The 21,776-nt window shown below is 43.5% G+C and overlaps 1 protein-coding gene across 1 annotated transcript in view; it reads left to right on the forward strand.

Moving 5' to 3' along the window:
• The window catches only part of LOC131184396 (acyl-CoA 6-desaturase-like), a 90,939-nt gene that overhangs the window by 47,596 nt on the left and 21,567 nt on the right, over nt 1–21,776 (forward strand). Inside the window, exons 3-5 of the mRNA XM_058155606.1 lie at nt 10,472–10,689; nt 11,076–11,349; nt 19,300–19,410. Of these exons, the coding sequence (XP_058011589.1) occupies nt 10,514–10,689; nt 11,076–11,349; nt 19,300–19,410 (561 nt within the window). The 5' untranslated portion in view covers nt 10,472–10,513. The remainder of the gene's footprint in view (nt 1–10,471; nt 10,690–11,075; nt 11,350–19,299; nt 19,411–21,776) is intronic.

Consider the following 21,776-nt stretch of genomic DNA (forward strand, 5'->3'; position numbering starts at 1 on the left):
TGCTTCCCTCCAGCCTTCGCCCAAAGTCCTACACCAGGAGACCCCAGGTCAGAATTTCTGCCCCACTCTGACCTGCACAAAAAGACCCTGAAGGGGGAGACTCTCTGCAGCAACACAAACGTTCATTGCACATATCTGGCCCAGGGATCGTAGTTTGAGGACCCCTGATTTAGTGCAAAATAAAAAAAATGCAAATAATTTTTCTGTGGACTACCAAAATTTTCTCACAAACCACCAGTTGGTGAGCACTGGACTAGAAGACCTCCAAGGTTTCTTCCAACCCAATGATTCTGTGCTTCTATATGATTCCATGTCTATAAAATAGAAATCTAATTTCCATTTAAATTCTATTTAAATTTCATTTCAGATTCCTGGAAAGATTGTTGCACCAAGCAAGGCAGGACAGTCTTTCTCTCACATTTCACTTCCACCTTGTAACTAAAAATAGTTACACCAGCCTCCACATGAGAATTTCTATAATAATCCCTTCTTTCAGCTAATTTCTAAAGGGAATCCTCTTCCAATAAATAGAAAACTGGTAGGTAAAAAATGCAGAAGAACTAGCACCTGGGAAAACTTCTGTATCACCTTGTTTCAGTCTGAAAGGAACAGGATCTGATGAGGAAAGGAGGCATGAAATTAGCCAAAGAGCTGGTTGAATTCTCCCCTCTTGGGTGGGATTATTCTTCAGCCATATTTAACTGGTTATGCAACATATAAAATTGTTCAATGTCCTTAAACCTTTTTGGAGGGTCTAGAGCAGGAGTCTCCAACCTTGACAACTTTAAGACTTGTGGACTTCAACTCCCAGAATGTAGCTTTGCTGGCTGAGGAATTCTGGGAGTTGAAATCCACAAGTCTTAAAGTTGTCAAGGTTGGAGACTCCTGGTTTAGAGCATGGATGCAAACTCGTTCACATAACGTGATGTATCGTGATGTATCTCAGTGTTTTTTGCCTTTGTGGAGCCAGGGTGGGCGTGGCCTGCATGTGACACATTTGGCCTGCGGGCTGCCAGTTTGACAGGCCTGGTCAAGTGCCCTGTGAGAGCCAGTTTAGTATAGTGGTTAAGGCACCAAGTTAAAAACTTAGGAGACCATAAATTCTAGTCCTAGCTTAGGCAGAACCCTGTTAGGTTCGGGAAGTAATGAGGCTGGAGACCAGGGTAGTGACAACAGCTCTTTAATGTAGGGTGAACCCAGCAACAGGCTGGGGGAAAAACCTCTCCTTTTATACAGTTCTGCTGGAGGTTTCGACCAATCAGCAACGTGCTGATTTCCCGCTCAAATATTTAAAGGTACAACACTAATACATAACACTCCTCCCCTCCCAGAAAACACTTGCCTCTATTTACATAAATATTTACATGTTATTTTTCGACGTAGTCACGCAAATAACCTGGGCGTCTCCTAGTCCTTTCTGACCTGCGCGGTTCAGTTCTGGGTGGTGTTTTGAGCTGGTCGGAGGGGCTGTTTTCTCCTCCCAGCACTTTCTCTGGGCCAACGGGCTCCGGATTATTGGCCGACTCTTTTTCTTGGCCATCGGGCCTTGGATTACTTTTTTCAATTTCCCTGCCGCTTCCCTCGGGAACCTGATGGCGTCGCTGGAACTCTGGGATCTCAGCTAAGTCTTGCGCCTCCCCCGGGTCATTGTTGGCTGTGGAATCAAATTGGTATTGATCATGATATGTGTCGTTTGGTTCAGTTTGGTCGGTTATTCGTTTCCTTAACTGGTCTATGTGGCGCCTCCACACTCTGTTGTCGGGTAGCTCTACCACGTATGATTTTGGGCCAGTTACTTTAATTATTTGTCCTGTGAGCCAACTAGGGCCGTCCCCATAGTTCCGAGCCCACACCGGGTCGCCTATGTTCATTTCCCTGGTCTTTTCTAGTTTTCCCTTGTAACCCTCTGGTGTGTAATGGGGATTCAAACGGTCCAGTGGGCACCGGAGTTTCCGTCCCATTAGCAATTCGGCTGGGCTTTTCCCGGTGGCCGTGCTTGGGGTTCTGTGCTGGATGGCTAGGAAAAAGTCTATTTTTGTTTGCCAGTCACCTGGCTTTAGCCTGGACAATGCCTCCTTAGCGCTCCGGACGGAACGCTCTGCAAGGCCATTCGACGCAGGGTGAAAAGGCGCAGAGAGGGCATGTCGGATGCCTTCCTCTGCCAGGTATTCTTCAAACTGGGCTGCCGTGAATTGAGGCCCATTGTCGGACACCAGAGTGTCCGGCAATCCGTGAGTTGCGAATAGGTGGCGCAGGGTTGCGATTACTGCTTCGGCCGTAGTGGATTTCATGAGTATGACCTCCAACCATTTAGAAAATGCATCCACAACTATTAGGAATGTTTGGCCGTGAAAGGGGCCAGCAAAATCAATGTGGATTCTTGACCAGGGCCCTTGGGGCTTTTCCCATTCTCTGACTGGGGCCGTTGGGGGTAGAGGTCTGGATTCTTGGCAAGCCTGACATTTCCCTACCCTCTCAGCAATCTCTGCGTCCATAAGTGGCCACCATACATAGCTTCTGGCTAACCCCTTCATCCTTACGATCCCTGGGTGACCCTCGTGGAGGAGGTCCAATACCTTTCCCCTTAACTTTTCAGGAATTATTACACGATCACCCCATAACAGACACCCCCCTTGAGCTGAGAGCTCATCTCGTTTTTTGACAAATTCTTTGAACCTTTCGCCCGGCGCAGCGGGCCACCCTCTCTGTACCCAACCGAGTACAGTCCTTAACACAATGTCCCGGTATGATGCCCGAGCCACTTCCTTAGATGTGACTGGGCCAGAGTCCAATGAGTCAATAAGTAGGATGGGTGTCCCTGGAGTGGGGTCTTCGGTCGCCCCAGGTAGTGGGCATCGGCTTAACGCGTCTGCGTGCCCCACTTCTTTTCCTGGTCGATGTTGCAGCTTGTACGAATAAGCGGCTAAGAATATAGTCCATCGGGTCAATCGCGGCGAAAGTGCCACAGGCGTTGGGCGTCGCCAGCCAGTATTCTAATAGCGGCCTGTGGTCAGTCACGATTTCGAAATTCCGCCCAAATACATACTCGTGGAATTTCTTGACCCCTGACACAATGGCTAGTGCTTCTTTGTCTAACTGGCTGTAGTTCCTCTCTGGGGAGGACATCGTTCTCGAATAGAACGCTATAGGGGCTTCTGTGCCGTTTGAAGTCTATGGCTGAGTACAGCCCCACCCCATAAGGAGGCGCAAACCAACACTAGGGGTAATGAGTCGTGATATTGGATGAGCAGGCTATCACTTGAGAGCAGGTTCTTTACTGCTTCAAAAGCCCTATTTTCTGACTTTCCCAAGACCAAACAGTATTTTTCCTAAGAGCCTATGCAGCGGTTCCATAGCAGTTGCTTTGTTCTTTAAAAGACCGTAAAAATTAACCAATCCAGGAATGCCTGCAGCTCTGCTTTGTTTTTGGGCGCTGGAGCCTTCTAATTGCCTTAACCTTGCTCTCAGTAGGGTGAATTCCTTTCTTGTCTATCCGTAGCCCAAGAAGTCGACGGATTCGACCCCGATCTGGCATTTGTTTGTCTTGACTTTTAACCCGGCTGTCCGGAAAATGCTCAAGACCTTTCTTAACCGCTCCCCCAGTTCCTCCATGTTTTCCCCTGAAATTAGGACATCATCGAAGTAAGGAACTACCCCTGGGAGCCCCTGCAGTAGTCGTTCCATCAGGTTTTGGAACAGCCCTGGTGCCACACTGACCCCAAATTGTAATCGGGTGCACTTGAAGGCACCCCTGTGCGTCTGTCGTTTGGGCTTTGGCTGTGCGGGCGTCTACTGGCAGTTGTTGGTAGGCTTGGGCCAAGTCTAACTTTGCAAAGACTTGCCCTTGCCCCAACGAGTGCAATAAGTGTTGCACTACGGGAACCGGGTAAGCGCTTTTCTGTAAGGCTTTGTTAAGCGTCGCCTTGTAGTCAGCGCAAATTCTAATTGACCCGTCCGGTTTTATGGGGGTGACGATTGGCGTCTCCCACCTTGCGTGATCGACTGGCACCAAGATCCCTTGATTAATGAGCTTATCCAGCTCCTTATCAATTTTTGGTTTTAGGGCAAAGGACTCTCCTCGCCTTAAGCCTAATGGGGGCTACCTGGGGGTCTAAGTTGAAGGAAATAGGGGTCCCTTTGTACTTGCCCAGGCAGTCCTTGAAGACATCTTCGAACTCGTTAAAGAGAATGTCTTTCAGGTTACAGTCACTTCGGTAGATGCCAGTCACTCCCATGCCCAGGGCACGAAACCAGTCTAGTCCCAACAGACTGGGCAGAGTTCCTTCGACGATCGTGATGGGCAGGGTCTTTTATGTGGACCATACTGACTCGGACGGAGGTGGTCCCTCGAACAGGGATGCGATTTCCCTGGTAGTCGTGCACTCGTAGCCGTTGTGCTTGCAGGTGGCGTTTCGCGACGGACGGCAGCGACCTCGCCAGAGTGTCCCAGGACATGATGGTGATCGCTGATCCCGTGTCTACTTCAAGCCTGCACCGCACTCCCTCTATCTTGGGCTTTGTGAAGATCTTCTTTTCCACTTTGGTTGAGGCGCGGCCTATAATGACAGTCGTTTGGTTAGACTTCGCGCCTTTCTTGTTTGAACCAATCGCGGGCCGCCTTTCCGGTTCCGCGTTCTGATTGGCCGATTTGAATTTTCGGCGGGAAGGTTGGGCCGCTCTGCAGACCTGAGCTAGGTGCCCTTTCTTCCCACACCGCCGGCATGTTGCGTCTTTAAACCTGCAGCGTTGGCGCTGGTGCTGCCCTCCGCAGCTTCCGCACTCGTCACGGTCCTCAATGTCGCGTTTCTCGGTCCGGCAGACCCCTTCCTCATCCTCGCCCTCACCGTCGGATTCGGACTGAATCTCCTCCTGGTGTACTGGCGTTGGCTTTGCGCTCGCCTTGGATTGAAGAGGCTTTTGCAGGGTCTCTGCTGCTTTAGTAGACATTTCGTGTGCTCTGGCTTCGTCCAGAGCGTTGGCTAGTGTCAGGTTGCTCTTGGCTAGCAGCCGTCGCCGTAGACGGATGTCCTTGACCCCTCGGACGAGTTGCTCGAGTAGCACCTCGTCTAGGTCTCGGTAGCCGCAGTCCTTGGACGCTCTTCTTAAAGCGGCCATGTAGTCACCGATGGACTCGCCCTCCATCTGTCTACGTTCTCCGAATTCAAACCGCTGCACGTATTTGGACGGCGTCGGTGCGAAATGGTTTTTCAGCAAAGTCTGCAGAGTCGGCCACGATACCGATTGTATCGGCGTTGGCTCTGCCAGGGCTTCCGCAATCTCGATGACCTCCGGCCCACAATGGCTTAAGAAGTAAGCCCGTTTGCGGTTATCAGGGATCCCCTGTAGTTCGTTGGCTTCTAGAAAGCTTTCGAAACGGGTCATATACGTTCCCCATTTCTCCTTGACCGGGTTGTACGGTGCGGGTGGCGTGTTTGCCATTTCTGCGTTTCTGCCCTGAGTTTGCTGGGTTCGGAACTATCGCGCTTCAGCTCGGTTCTGGTTCTCCTTAGCCTCGATATCCCACCCTCGTCGCCAATGTTAGGTTCGGGAAGTAATGAGGCTGGAGACCAGGGTAGTGACAACAGCTCTTTAATGTAGGGTGAACCCAGCAACAGGCTGGGGGAAAAACCTCTCCTTTTATACAGTTCTGCTGGAGGTTTCGACCAATCAGCAACGTGCTGATTTCCCGCTCAAATATTTAAAGGTACAACACTAATACATAACAAACCCTATCTAAATAACCTTGCACCAGTCATTTTCTCATCTGTAGGAAGAAGACAAATCAACTAGCTATAGCCATAGCACTTAGACTTGTATACCGCTTCATAGTGCTTTACAGCCCTCTTTAAGCAGTTTACAGAATCAGCCAATTGCCCCCAACAATCTGGGTCCTCATTTTACTGCCCTCAAAAGGATGGAAGGCTGAGTCAACCATGACCAGCTCAGAATTGAACTCCTGGAGTGAGCAGTGAGTAAGCCCTGCAGGACTGCATTCTAACCACTGTGTCACCACAGCTCTTACTATAGGGACCAGTCCAGGCAGCCATCACGAATCAACAGTTGCTCAAAGGAGGAAGAGGAGGAGGAGGTCTTCCATTTGCCATGTGCTTCTTTTAATGGCCATGTGCTTTTCAAATTGTTAAAGAGAAGTAAAAGAGTTACTCTGTCTTTTTTTAAATAGACTTTTTCTGTTCTTTGCAAAACTTCCCTTACAGTTTTTAATGAAATTAGCACCATTTGTTGACTATTTTAATTCTTCCAAATAAAGGAAATGATATCTTAAATTATATAGATAACTCTGAATTTCTGCAGGAGGCTTGAGCTGCAGGGGATTCTCTGTATTTTAAAAAAACAGCAAACCTGCCAGCATCTCTTTTCCTCATTCTTTTATCTTTTTGTTTCTTTTCAGTTTCTGCCCTACACTTTTTTATCCCTTTTCCTATTTGTAATTCTCATCTTATTTCTCCCACACACCACCCTCTCAGTTTCCATCTCTCCCCTTCTCTCCAGGATACAGAGCATTTATTTAAGCAGAGCAACTCCAGTCTGCACTGATTTCCCAAGCTGTTGCTACAATGTGTAACCTTTTGCCTAATTGCCACTGGCATCATGTTTAAAAGAAAATAGGGTGAATTAATTGGTATTCCCTTCTGTAGCCAAAGTTGAATGCCTCACAGAAAGATGTTATTTGGGATGCAACCAAAGCTGAAACTCAACTAAATGAGGTGAACTGGTCTTCTGCATGGTAATGCTCATAGCCTAAGAATACCTTTAAGCAATGGCAGGTTAGAGAGGTATAGGGTCATGAAGCACCAAAGTATCTGCTCTTGGTACAATCTGGCAATCATTGTGAGCTTTATGGCTAAATTCAATAGCAATAGCAATAGCACTTAAACTTGTATACTGCTTTACAGTGCTTTTACAGCCCTCTCTAAGCAGTTTACAGAGTCAGCATATTGCCCCCAACAATCTGGCTCTTCATTTTACCTACCTCGGAAGGATGGAAGGCTAAGGCAATCTTGAGCCTGCTGAGATTCGATCTGCCAAACTGCTGGCAGCTGGTGATCAGCAGAAGTAGCCTGCAGTACTGCACTCTAACCACTACACCACCGCGGTTCATTTCAACATAACTATCCTGGCATCCAATCTAGATGTTATTTTCAAGTTGGAAATCATTCTCCTAAATCTGGTGACATTGTTAACAAGGGTAAAAGATTTGCCTTTTCATCATGAATTATTGCTTGAATCACTGATTCCCAAACTCTGATTAGTTTCCCCCCCAACCCTTAAGAGTGTTGAAACAATAACTGCTCACCCTGTTATGCGGCATTAGGGATTCGAACCACTGAACTGCCTACCTTTCGATTGACAAGAACAATGTCTTAGCCATTGAGCCACTGTGTCCCCCCAGCAAATAAAAGCCTATAGTAATAACTGGGGGTGAGGGTGGGGGTGGAATGATGTTTGGTCTGCTATTAGGAAAAAAGGGCTTTATTATTATTTATACAAAATGACAGTATACACAGCAAACGAGATAACTATGCTGGATTTCGTATCACAGATCACTAGTCGAACACTTCCCAAGTGTTTAGGACTGCGTGATGTATCGGCAAATTATGCGAGCAGATCCCAGTAAGTTGTTGTTGTTGTTGTTGTTGTTGTTGTTGTTATTCATTGCACACTCAGCCAGATGGTCAGATTGGATCTGGCATTTTTGTCTGGCTACTGAGTCCTTCCCAAGGACCTGAGAGAGACATATGTGGATGTTTGATGGTGTTACAGATATGACTGAAGGATGTAAGCTGTTCCAAGTAAACCTGCCTTTTGCAATTGACTGATGGTGACTTGTAAATGCCAAAAGCGTCCCAAGTGGTGCTCCAATTGTTCAATTATTATTATAATTATTTATTATTGTATATAGAAGCATAGAATATTTATTTTAGTAATAAAAGCGATGCCAAAGTTGCCTTTTTATTGCACAATGTAAGAATCATATAGAAATCAATTGGCATTCTTGTAATGGGAGAAGGAAGAGGAACTAAAGTTCCCTAAACAGCAAATATCATAGACCTGTTCATATAAAGAATAACAACTGCTTAAATATTTCTTTCATTCTCTACTGTAGGTTCTAAGTGGCACGCATAAAGTTCCTGGCAGTCTTTCTCCAGATTCTTTATCCATCCCAAATCTCTTAAGCTTCACAAAGTGCCTCAGATTATATTCTGCACCTAAAACTGGCTGCATAATGCATATAATTGTTTATAATTTACAAAAGAGAAACAAAACAGAGAGATATAGGAAATAGATGAGCATAACTTTCAAGAACAGTGATTTTTGCATATTATTTTACTAAAATGGGATCTCTCTCTCGCTCTCTTTCTGACACCTGTGCATAGAAGAATAAAAGCTGATTATGGACAAGTATATTTCCTACGGGTCCTTGTATATTTGAATGGGAAACAAAGATTGTATTATATTGGGGAAAATGAAAAGACTATTTAGGAGCAGGAAAGGGTGAATCAGTTTCTTTGGCACGCATCTTTTCTGCAGTTATAAAAGATACATTTCAGAACAAGCAAATATAAGAATAAATTGTTGAAGCATTGAGCTATGATGAAGTAAGCCTACGTTCAAATCACTGAATGGCTAGTCACTTTCTTTCAGCTCAGTCTGCCAGGCAGCATAACTGTGAGGAGAAAATGAAAATTTGCTTATAGTAGCCACTTTGAGTTGGTGGAGGAAGCTTTCTATCCAGTCATCCAGTCATCTGTTCAGGCTGTGGGCTTTCTAGATGATGCTGAATTACAACTTCCAGACATCCACCGTGAGTGAAAGCAAGAGATTCTGGGACATAAGAGTGCAGTAAAAGCTGAAGGGTTGCTGATCCCCACCCCCTCTCTCTGACACACACACCAGTCTTGCAAACAAGCTGAAGCCTAGCCTAGGAAAAGACTCACTCATGATTATACAAACTTCTGTTCCAATAGCCATTGTGACTACAGATGTTTAAGGATGGGTCTCAGATGGCAGCTACCCTGTTCTATGTGCCAAATACCAGAAGAAACCCAGGTGTACAGGGGTTGCAGCAGCTGTTTACATCCTCCCAGCTTTGTGGATGGCATGCAGCTCAAAGGTCAGGAAATGTCTGCGCGACAAGAATAAAAATCCTGGCCAAGGGATACCCAATTTTCTTATTACAGCTATATGTGCTGTTCTGGGACCTGTCAGTCTCTCTCTATCTCTTTCTCTCTCTCTCTCTCTCCCTCTCCCTCCCTCCCTCCCTGCCTATCATTTCAAATTATATATCAAAAACATAATTATATGAACAAGCTAATTACTGTAAAGTTTGGATCAGTTAGCTAAAAGGATGACAGTTTTAGTTTAGTTTACTTTGTCATTGCACCTCGTACAACGACATTAAATGCCATCTTCAGTGTACATTGTAACTATAAAAATAAAACACAAACACACCTCCTTCACATTCTATACAATTGAATTAAAAATCCCTGATATTGCATTAATATTCCACTATACAGTAGAATTCAATATAGAATAGAATAGAATAGAATTTTATTGGCCAAGTGTGATTGGACACACAAGGAATTTGTCTTGGTGCATATGCTCTCAGTGTACATAAAAGAAAAGATACGTTCATCAAGGTACAACATTTAGTTCCTGCTCTGGGATAGAAGCTGACAGATGAGGTGGACAGAGAAAGCAGAAGATGTCTGCATCACAGCACCCCAAAGCAGCCTAAATGAACAGCTGATGACTTCACCATCTTCCACCTTTGGGAAATGTTGATTATCTCATATCCATCCCATCCCACAATCCCATCCTCATTTTTCCTTATCAAGAAATGAAACCGATCCTTCCCTCCCAAGGTTCAGGTGATGGAATCTTAGATAAGAAACTGATGTCATTGAATGATGCCTTGTTTTTAGTTGAAATCATGTGATGCTCATGGTTCTTTTTCATAAAAAACAACAATAACATCCTGTGACATTTGGGTAGCTGGCACCTGTGCAGAATACAACTGAATTAAGAATTGAAAAATGTCACCAGGGACACTGTGCTCTTACTCCAGATTTGCATCGTTTGGGTAAGGGCAAAATGAAAATCTCTACCATTAAAGCCTGCTGGCAAATTTGGGATCATTAGCCATTTAAAATAGGATCTGGCAATATTTTGTGGATTCACTCATACTTATAGGCTCTAAAACTCCTTCACAAACAAGGAAGGCGACCGGGTGGGACTTTTAAGTAAACTGGCATTTGGGAGGGAGTATTCGGCTCACCCAAAAATCCGATGAAGCTCAGTCCTGGCCGCGAAGCTGCCGGTTTGTTTTGGGGTGGGGTTTTTGTGTGTGTGGCTCCTCTGGCATTCGCTTAAGCATTCCGGGGAGATCGCTCAGTAATCTTAGAAATGAAATGAAATGTTCATTTCGTTTCCATTGCGTTTCATTTCATAGAAAATGAGAGGGCAGTAAAACGAGAGCATCAACGAGAGGGGGATGGGGGAAAGGCATCCTTTATATATATGGGAGAAACAAGCCGGGACTTCAAAGACGGCGTCAAATCTCTCTCCTCCTGCCGAAAAGAGCCTGACGGCACCCACCGCGCAGCATCTATTGGAAGGCAGCTCGGCCAATGCCGGATCGCGTCGCCCCATCTCGCTTCGTCTTCAAATGTAAGCCGAAGTTGGCCGGCCTTCACCTTCGAAAGATGGTCGCCAGCCAATGGCAGACCATCCGTTTGCCGGGGGAGAGCGGGGATTGGCGCGCCAGCTCTGCTGATACACCCTGGAAAGCTCCTTGATGTTTCCTGGAGCGGGGATGGAGAGGCGGAGGTGGCCCCGGCTGGCGTGGGGATTATAGGCGAAGGAAAATCCTCCGCCGCAGCCTAGGGGGCACTCCGAGCTGGCGGCGGAGCCGGGGAATCTCACATGCTTGGGAAGCAGGCAAGGTGGGGGAGAGGGAGAAAGAGACAAAGAGGGAGGAGGCGCAGAATTACGTCGGGGGGTTGGTGTGGTGGGGGAGAGGGAGGCTTAGAGCAGCCTTTTCTCTTTTCGGCCAGGCAGCTCCCCCGCAGGATCCAGAGAAAGACGGACGAGACGGACAAAGAGACCGAATCGCCCATGGGGAAAGGCGGGGAGCAAGGCGAAGAATGCGGCGGCGGCGAACGGGAGGCGCCGATCCCCTCCTATACTTGGGAGGAGATCCAGAAGCATAACCTGCGCACGGACAAGTGGTTGGTGATCGAACGGAAGGTGTACAATATCACCCAGTGGGTTAAAAGGCACCCGGGAGGAATCCGCGTGATCAGTCACTACGCCGGCGAAGATGCCACGGTAAGCGCTCGAGGAGGAGGCGGAGGAGGCTTCTTGCCTGGAGCAAATGGCTGCTGCCGCTGCCGCTGCTGTCCCTCGCCGGGGCTCCCTCTCTTTCTCTCACCTGCTGCTCTTAGAAACGCAGCCGCGGGGCTGGGAAATCGGTCGCGCCGGCTGGCGTGCTGTGTGGGGGACACGCCGGATGGGATTGCCCCAAACTGCGGGTGGGTGGGTGGAAGCTGCTTTGCTCTGCTGAGGGTTTGGAGTGGCCCGGAGTTTTTCGCCCCAAGAGTCCGGTAGCGCTGAGGGACAAAAGCGGCCGCTGGTAAAACCCATTTGGTCGCCCATTTCTTGCATCTTTTCTGCATCGAAGTGTTTAGTCCCGGGGTGACGCGAGGTCAGCACTACAAGTCGGCTTGCCTTTTCTGGGCCGGCAGTTGCTCCGGACTGGCTTGTTGCCTTGGATACCTTGGATTCCCACCCCCACCACCCAAATAACCCCCCCCCCGCGACTCCTTGCAATAATAGTAGCAGAGTTCTCTTCTTATAAAACCCAACCAAATTTTGGCAAAGTCTTTGCGAACCCGTTTGATTTCTAAAGCCACAAAAGCGCAGCCTAACCGGGCCTTGATCCAGGATCAAATGGAATCCGTGCTTTGTAGACCAAAGTCTGCAGAACAGCAGAGGCGCCCGACTGCTAAGGTAATCCAGCCAAGCCCCATTTTTGCAGGGTTCTTGTGACATTCCTTGAGGGCCCACCAAGGCACCAACTAACCAGGAGGAAAGGTAGAAGGGCTCATGGCTAACAGTAGAGCCGTCTCTAAGGGGGGTGAGGTGAAGGACAGGATCTCTGCATATGCTCAGAAGCATTGTTTTAATTTCACCTCCTATATCCTGAAACTAAATCCTGAGGATGTCTGAGAGGGGAACACCGTTAACATTCAGTAGTCCTGGATATGAAAGGCATTGACCCATTGCTATTTCTCAGTTCCTAAATATATTAGAGCTGACTTTTTTATTTAAGAGAGGCACTCTAGACAATGATCCTGTTCATTTGTGTCATCCTTTTTATGGTCTACAGCAAAGCCTGAGTAGCCAGAACATGCTTGTAGCTTAGTGAGTGGACTCATGCATTCATTTTACCACAACCATCACCTTTCCTTCTTCCTCTTCCTCCTCCTCCCTCCCTCCCTCCTCCTCCTCCTCCATATAGAGACCATTCCATTCCCAAACAGCTCCTTTTAAGTTTTTCCTCTACTTTCTCAACAAAGGAGCACATGTCTGAGCATGCTTTAAAGAATTAAGAAAACTTTTAGCCAGAAATGTGCTGTCAGCATTGGGATTTAGATTTGCCCACCATAAAGTTTTTGTGGAATGTTGTGTTGTTCCAGAACCCCATATCTTTTCAAAACAGTTGAATCTTCAAAGACTAAAATGATGGTGAGGAGAAGGGAGGATTTCAGAAGATGGAATCAAGGTCTTGTCAATTATCCCCTCCCCACAGTTTGCAATGGTGTCATATTAAATATATTGGTCCAGATAATCCACCAATCTGTAACTGTAGTTATCAAATTGCTTATACTACTTTATAGTTGTTCCACTTGTCTGTGGTATCAGCCTATGAAACACAGAGATTGGTTCTATTGTCTCTGTTGTTTCAAGCTACAGTGAAGGCTTCCTAAGGCAACATTTTTAAAAACTTGAAACACTGTGAGCTAAAAGGTCTGAGCTATGGAATTCTGTAGAACAAAAGGATTTTTTTTAAAAAACATACCGTCATTGCTTTCTATGGGATTCTAATTTGGGATGGAGAAGGAAGCAATTTTTCATCACTAGATGTCTCTAATAGACAACCCTTTGGGGCCTGGTCAGGATAAGAGTTTTAAAAATATTTTGCCCTTCAGAAGCCATAAGAGTTAATGTCCAATGATGCAAAGATGTCACTGGATGAGCATAAGCTAACAATTTAGGCCTGGGGATTGTGTGTTGAGGGGGAATCAAAGGATTCTTGGTTTTTTGTTTTTTGTTTTTGAAAGTGATAAGGGTAGAAATTGCTGCTGTTCTCTTACAGAATGATATTGCATCAAATGCTTTTGCAGGAAAAAAGCAAAACATGAATTATGGAAAACCAGTCTTTTGGGTATGTGATGGAGTCCACAAAATGTGGGCTTTTTAAGGCCAATGGTTCCACTCATAAACTATGGGGCAGTTGCTAATCCTATTTTCCCAATGATTTAGCAATCTCAAAGGGACAACTTTCACCTGCCTTTTGTCCTCTTTTTAAAGCAAACTCTACCCTATTGATACATTAAAATCTTCCTGCTTCTCTATCACACACAAATTCTAGAATCTAAGAACTATGCCATGCTTATATTTGTTAGAAAGAGATAAAATAGCTTTTAACTCCGTTTGAACCTTTTGTTAAGGAAAGTAAAATGAGCCTTGGCCTTTCTGCCTTCTACTCTTTTTCAAATGAAACTTTAACAACTTCATCATATTTATTTGTAAACACAAGTCACTCGTAAATAAGCCCCACTAATCCAATACTATAAGGCTTTTTATTAATTAAGTATGCTCAGAATTTCAGGCTAAAAATTGCTTCCAATTGGGAAGGGAAAGATTCTTCCCCACTCTTGCAGTTCTGACTCCAGTGTAACCATTTAGAACCCATTAGGAGTTGGGATGGAGGCTGCCAGAAGAGGATGACTGAAAATTGCCACCTTCTTCCTTCAGTTGGAAGATGCTTTCTAACAACGAACTGAATATTAATTAAAGCAGCCAATGGTACCCACACTTTTTCTGTAACTGTAGTTCTATCAAATCACCTTTGAGCTTCAGTGTCCTAAAATTAAAACAGCACTTTCCTGACATCAGATTTATTTCCTTTTTCCTCCTTGATGTTCAGGGGTCTCCTACTCACAAAAACAAATAGTCAAAGAAAGAAATGTGAGAGTTGACTCAAGGATAATCCAAATAATAACAGTGAATCTTAGCCGGATGTGTGAAAATGAGTAAGACATACAGTGAGCTTAGGGCCCATAATCAAGGTTGATTGGTAGCAGTGGAAATGCAAGCTGAAGTGCACAGGGAGAGTGTGACTCATTAAATATAATGGGAGGAGTCTCTTAGACAGGTGAGGAAGCAACAGACTTCTACTGATATTCAGCATTTAATAGAATCTGTATGACTGGTGCTAGTCATCTTTAAGGTCTAGGAGTACTAAGTATACCCTGCAGGCAACTTTATCAGCATGTGCTTGCAATATGGCTTGTCATAAACATGAAGTGTATGTAGTAGCAACAGCAGCTGCATGTTCTTAAATGGATTATGAAATACTAATAACGTTGCTTGCTTGTCACTTAAACTATGTGTGTAATCCAGGGATCCAAAGCTTAAAACAGATCCTTTGTATTCAGTGTTTTACAGTAGAAGTGGATTGTGGAAAAAACTGTTTTCCTTTTTAATGGGATTTAAAGAAAATAATCAAATGTGTAGGATTGGAACAATAATTCCTTTAAGCCCTGTTAGAAGCAAATTATGGTATATGCAAGTGCTAAAAAGCAGCAGAAATAGAGAATGCATTGGCTGAAGTTCCTAGAATAAATTCCTATCAATCTTCACAAACTCTTTAGTCCAGGGGTCTCCAACCTTGACAACTTTAAGACTTGTGGACTTAAACCTCCAGAATTCTGGAAGTTAATGTCCACAAGTCTTAAAGTTGCCAAGATTGGAGACCCCTGCTTTAGTCCACTAGCAAAAGATCCAGGTATTAGGCCCTAATGCTTACTTTTCAGGAACCTCATATTTTCTCTGGCTCTAAATGATGCTGTCCAGTAATCTTTTGCAAAGGCCATTCTGATCTGCTAAAGACTTGTTTCTTTTGCTGCTTGCCTGAGAATCTTTTATGTGAAGTTGCTGTGAACAATTCTCTGACTCAGCAGTGGGCCTCCACAGCTTCTTTCTGCCAAACTTCCAGTTTCCAGACAAGCTGTCCTGACATCTGTTTAAATGAAGAAGGGTCTATTCTGATTATACTAATCTTAGAAGAAAAAAGATTTTTTAAAAAGAAAATCTAAATGGAAGTGGGAGGGGCGATGTCTTGAAGAGAATATCTGTTTTGCACTTACTTACACTTCCAACATAATCCTTTCGCAGTTGAAATACGAATTCAGCCATGCAAATGACAAATCCAACTTTGTCTCCTGAATAATGATTATCAACCTTGTAGGGAAAATGGGGACTGGGAAAAATGGAACCCTCCTTTGCATGTACCCTTCGAAAATGAATCAGTACATCAAACAGTACAATGGCATTGATGGAGGATGCAGGTTTCTTGTTGTATCAACTAAAACAGTTCAGTGGGAAGTTGCTAGGACCACTTATATTTGGGCATGGCATGCAAGGGATCCCATATCCAATGTTGGCATCTCTAGCAAAAATAACCATGTAACAGGTCTGTAGAATCAATCCTCTCTTTTGAAGTGCTGCAGCTGATCAAAATGGGAGAAAGTCAGCTGCATAGACAATAAGCGGGTAGTACAGGTAGTCCTTGACCTGCAACCACACTTGGGGACCAGAATTTCTGTTGCTGAGCAAGACGGTTGTTATTGAGTTGCTCCTAGTTGCTTTTTTGCCCTAATTGTTAAGCGAATCACTGCAGTTGTTAAGTGAATGATGTGGTCATTAAGTTAAACTGGTTTCCCCCATTGACTTTACTTGTTGGAAGCTGGTTGGGAAGGTTGCAAATGGCGATCACGTGATCCCGGGGATGCTGCAACATTCCTAAGTACAAAGACTGTGCTGTTATAACTTCAAACGGTTGCTAAATGAATGGTTATGAGTCAAGGACTACCATTATAGCGTTTTTGTATTTCATTAGAAATGTGGTTTCTTCAGCTAATACAAAAAAGAATTTTTCTGCATTTCCCTTTGGTTGATCATTCAGCTTCCACAGAAGCCAATTATAATGTATGTTAAAAGCCTATTTGCAGAACATGAATGTAGTAATATTTTCCCATGGGTGTTCCTTAACAACTATTTTTACGACACATGAAAAGATAAAGACTCCCTTGAGTCTCCTGCTAATTACATGGACATATTACGGTGGTTTTCTTCAGCAACAGCCTCCAAATGATTTGTCATTGCCTTCTTTCATAGGGTTAACCATACTGGTGTGCAAATTGCCCGATGACTCCAGATGATTGCAGAGATGTAGAGAATTTCTTCATTACTGCCCCCAAGCAGTCAACCCTTTTTTAGTAGCCCCGAATTTTTTGTTTTATTTCATTTTTTCATTTTCAAATCCAGTCTATTGCCCTGGTGTTCCCTGATGGTTTCCTGTTCATGTACTAACTTACCAGTTCAGATCATGCATTTTGAAACCAGCTAGTGTTTGACACTGAGCTCTATAAAGAGAAGCACCCTGCCTGTAATAACAGGGGGGATATAGTCTGGCCATAATTAGCAGCTATTGATAGGCTTGCTTTTCATGAATGGTTTGATCTCCCTTTAAATCCAAGTTGGAAGTCATTTGCACATCCTGAAGTAATAAATTTAATTAAACGTCCTTAGGTTATGACAATCCCAAGATGTTCCCAAGATCTAGTACTCTTAAAGAGTAAAACTCTTTAGTAAATATATTCTCTGTATGATGTGTGTATGTATAAATGTATCCACATGTAGCCCACAGACATATATCCAATTGTTCCATATTCAGAGAAAATAGAGGGAAATTTGAGCTTCAGCAGGACTTCAACAAAAAATACTAAATAGAATAGAATAGAATAGAATTTTTTATTGGCCAAGTGTGATTGGACACACAAGGAATTTGTCTTGGTGCATATGTTCTCAGTGTACATAAAAGAAAAGATACCTTCATCAAGATACAACACTTACAACACTTAATGATAGTCATAGGGTACAAATTTAACACTTAATGATAGTCATAGGCTACAATTAAGCAATCAGGAAACAATCAATTACAGTATAAATCGTAAGGAGACAAGCAACAAAATTAGAGTCATAAGTGGAAGGAGATGGGTGATGGGGAACGATGAGAAGATTAATAGTAGTGCAGATTTAGTAAATAGTTCGACAGTGTTGAGGGAATTATTTGTTTAGCAGAGTGATGGTGTTCGGGGAAAAACTGTTCTTGTGTCTAGTTGTTTTGGTATGCAGTGCTGCTGCCTTCAAGAAAAGTGAAGGGGAGACGACTTTCATTTACCCTATAAAAGGTAGAGGGGGAAAAACCTTCAAATTCAACTCCTATGGAGAAAAAAACCCTTCAGTGTGATGTTGCTGCTGTTTCTGGAAGGAAAAAAATAGTTCAGCTTTCTCCAAAAAGACAATACAGAGTTACTCTTTCCTTCAAGTTATTGATCTGGTAAAAAGGAATAATTTTCCTCCAGATCGGTCCTTTCTTAAAAGCATTTCTCAAAACTAAATGATCAATAGGCTAATCCTTACCCGAAAGCTCATGACTCTTCAGCTATTTGATGATCTCTGTCATCCTAACCTTGTCCCTTTAGTTCTGCTCTAAAAAGAATAAAAAATAATGGAAGACTTTATTTTTAAAAAATCAGATATATTTTTTTAGTGTAGATTATTCAAGGGCTAGATTAGCAGACATGCATTTCTGTACATGAGGGAGAAATCCCATTTTAAAATAATTGATGCCAAATGTTCATAAAAAGGAAAGGTAAAGATTTCCCCTGCTCAGTCGTGTCCAACTCTGGGGTGCTCATCCCTACTTAGCTAAGGGAGCCAACTTTGACCAAAGATGCTTCCTTGAACATATGGCCAGTATAACTGTACAGTGAGGCACACACCTCATGGAACACTATTACCTTCCCACTGAAGTGCTACCTATTTATCTACTCACATTTGCATGTTTAGAACTGCTAGGTTGGCAGGAGCTGAGGCAAGAATGGGAGCTTACCCTGTCATATGTTACTTGGGCCACAAAATGCCAACTTTTCAATTGACAGCCCAGCATCTGAACAACTAGGTCAGTGATGGCTAACCTTTTTGCCATTACATGCCAGGGGGTGGGAGGGTCGCACGTGCGCGTGCCCACACCCATAATTCTATGCATCCTGCCACCGTGCATCCGCATATGACCCTGCCCCCCGCTCCTGCCACCTGATGGCCCAGTAAGCCCGTTTTTCTCTCTCATCTGGCTCCAAAGCCTTTCTAGGAGTCTGGGAGGGTGAAAACAGCCTCCCCCCCATAGAGGTCCTCCAGATGCCACAAACAGCCCATTTATCAACTTCTGGTGGGACCAAAAGTTGGCAAACAGGCCATTTTTGGCCTCCAGAGGACCCCCAGGGAGTATGGAAGACCATTTTTGCCCTCCCCAAACTCCTAGAGAAGCCCTGGAGGCTGGGGACAGCAAAAAATATGGGCCTTCCAGTGGCAAATGAGCCATTTTCGGCCTCTAAGAACCTTCCGGGGGATGTGGAAGGCCATTACCCCTAGAGAGGCTCTGGAGCCAGGTGAGAGAGAAAAACGGGCCTTCCCCCCCCCCACCGAGGCCCTCCAGAGGCAGGAAACAGCCTGTTTCCCTACTTCTGGTTGGTCCAAAAGGCCCCAAAATCAGTTGGCTGGCACACACATGTGCGCCGCAGCTAAGCTTGCATGCCCACTGATATGGCTATGCATGCCACCTGTGGCACATGTGCCATAGGTTCGCCATCGTAGCACTAGCCCATAACTGCATATAAAGAAACTTTACTTTGGGAAGGGGAATAACGAGGGAAGACAACTACAACCAGGTTTACGAACGAGAATTAAAAAATCATTCTACATCGTTTAACCATGTCTCGGCCTGTACTTTCTCACTTTTTTATAGGGGCAAAAAATTCCTAGTGAATAGTTGCAGTCAGGGAGAATCAGAAATTAATGTCAGAGATATAATGTAGATAAAGTCTCTTAGGATATCAATGCTTATCCATCTCTTCTTTTTTATTCTAGGATGCATTTTGGGCCTTTCATCCTGATATCACCTTTGTAAAGAAGTTTCTTAAGCCATTATTGATTGGAGAACTTGCTCCAGGAGAACCCAGCCAAGATAGAGGAAAGAATGTAAGTAAAAGATGGCTTCACTTTCTTTTACATAGGAAGACCAAAAAGAGCCTCAAGGAAGTAGTATCACATGACGCATCTGTAAGAGAGAAATGTAGAGAAGCATTGAGGTTAAGAATAGGGTAGCATGAAAATAAAGTGGAAAAGGGAGTAACAAAACATAGGCAAACTAAAGACCAAGATAAGATACTGATGAAATTGCAAGTGCTTTAAGTTGGGAATACATTGATGTCTCCTTGTCTAATATTAGTTGAACTCCTCTCAGGCAACAAAATATGCTAAAGAAAATCCATGCATAAAGTGTTTATATTAAGATATTTCACCCAATAGATTTGTGCAAATCTTTGAAGGGGTGCTTGGAACCAAATGTTGCTTCACTTTCTTCCTCTTCCTCTTCCTCTTGTTGTTCCTCTTCTTCTTCTTCTTCTTCCTCCTCTTCCTCCTGCTCTCCTCCCTGCCCCTCCTCCATAAAAGACAGTGCAAACTAAACTCAGAAAGGAAGAGGAAAATAAAGAATAGAAAGTGCAAGGGAAAAGAAAATAAGCAAAAAAGGGAGCAAAATAAGAGAAAGAGAAAAGAAATATTTAAAGAAATGACTTCCACTTTTTATCACAAGAATCACAAACAAATTTAGTAATTTTCAATCTCTAAGATTGCATACATGTATCTTTTCTTCCTATAACGCATCTCTTATCCATATGGAAATCCATAAATCAGGGCCAGCAAAATGTATGCAAAGGATTCACAGAATTTTATAGAAACATGACTTATTTTAATCTTGGTCAAAGAAACCAACTTTGTACTTCTCTACCAATTTTATCTTTAATTCAATTAGATGCTACCATAGGATTTAACATCTTGTTAGTTTTTTCAATCTCAATGGCTTCTTTGAGGCTTTAGCAAACCTCTTTTGTGAATCCAATAAAGCTTTGCCATCTCTGTCCTATAATCCACATCTTTTAAACTTTTCCAGTATTTCAACAACTTCTTTATAATATTTCTGCATTGAATGATGTTTATTTCAGCTCTTTATCTTGTAGATCTTCCAAGGTATTCTCTTTCATGTCTGTCATTTCTTTTTTAATATCCTTTGGACAGTCAATCCATAGAAGCAGACATCATTGCTGACATTGTAGTTGCTAGTTTCTGTCCCCGTTCTTCAAATATCTCCTGGAGTATTTCAAATACCATACCATTTTCTGTCATTTTGTTATTGCTGACCAATAACAAAAGCAATCCTGTCCCTCTCTTTCTTTTCTGTTTCTTTTTATGCCTGAAATCTTTAGTCCACTTTAGTGTAGAATATCTGAAATCATAAAGTTTCAAATTTCTATTTGAACATGGTAGATTAAAGAATTTGATTCCCATGAAAGTGATGTTTCTTTAAATATTTTCAAAATCTTATAGCAAAAATACTAATAATCCAAATTTGTGTGGTCCTTTAATTCATTTATAACTTTCTTGAATTAAAATTTTATTTAGTTTTTGCTGTTTATTTCAAATTCTTTACATTCTTAGGGCTTATAATTAATTTTTCTTTTTTTTCTTGAATGAAGGCAAACTCACCAGGTGGCTTTGCAAACTTATTATTTTGAAGATCTCTATCTCTATTGAAGACCTATGTTTGGATAGTTAAATAGGTAACTCATAAAAGTGATTAGAAAATGAGGTTAGTTCTTTAAAAATCTGCCCAGCTGTTGAAAGTATGATAATTCCGCTCTATTTCTCAGCATTAAGACACACAGGAAACAGCTACCCTGTGGGGATTTTATTTATTTATTAGATTTATTTGCCACCCATCTTGCCATGAGGAGACTCGGGAGAGTAGGGAAAGGCCAGCTGGAGGACTGCTCTCCTGTCCTTATCTGGAGAGGTTACATGGGACTCAACCAGTTTCAACTGGGAAACTGTGAGCATCCTAGAGACCAAGCTAAATCCAACAATGTTAGGCAATTCCTAGAAGTTTGGCATTCAGACAAGTCACTAGATAATTTATCATAAATAAACAGATAGAGCTAAGTTATACTGACATACCATTCAAAAGAGACAATAAAAAGGCTAAGATGGAAATAAAAAGACCTCTCCAACAACCAATGCCCAGATAAGCATTAACACTAGACAAGCAATCTTGCAGCAAACAATACCCCAATTGATACCTTAATCAAGGAACTACCAAGGAGAAAATCACATCCCCACTGAGAAGACAAGGTACTGTATATAAACAGGGAGCAAATCCCATACCCACGAGCAATGGTCTTACCCAGTTGGACAATGAAACATTGGTAAACAAACAAACAAGCACAGTGAACACAAAGATTCCACTCTGAGCTACGTATATTCTCTTCCATGAAACTGCTCTATTTCAC

This window comes from Ahaetulla prasina, chromosome 1 (genome assembly GCF_028640845.1).
Source record: "Ahaetulla prasina isolate Xishuangbanna chromosome 1, ASM2864084v1, whole genome shotgun sequence".
In the NCBI taxonomy this organism is placed as follows: Eukaryota; Metazoa; Chordata; class Lepidosauria; order Squamata; family Colubridae; genus Ahaetulla; species Ahaetulla prasina.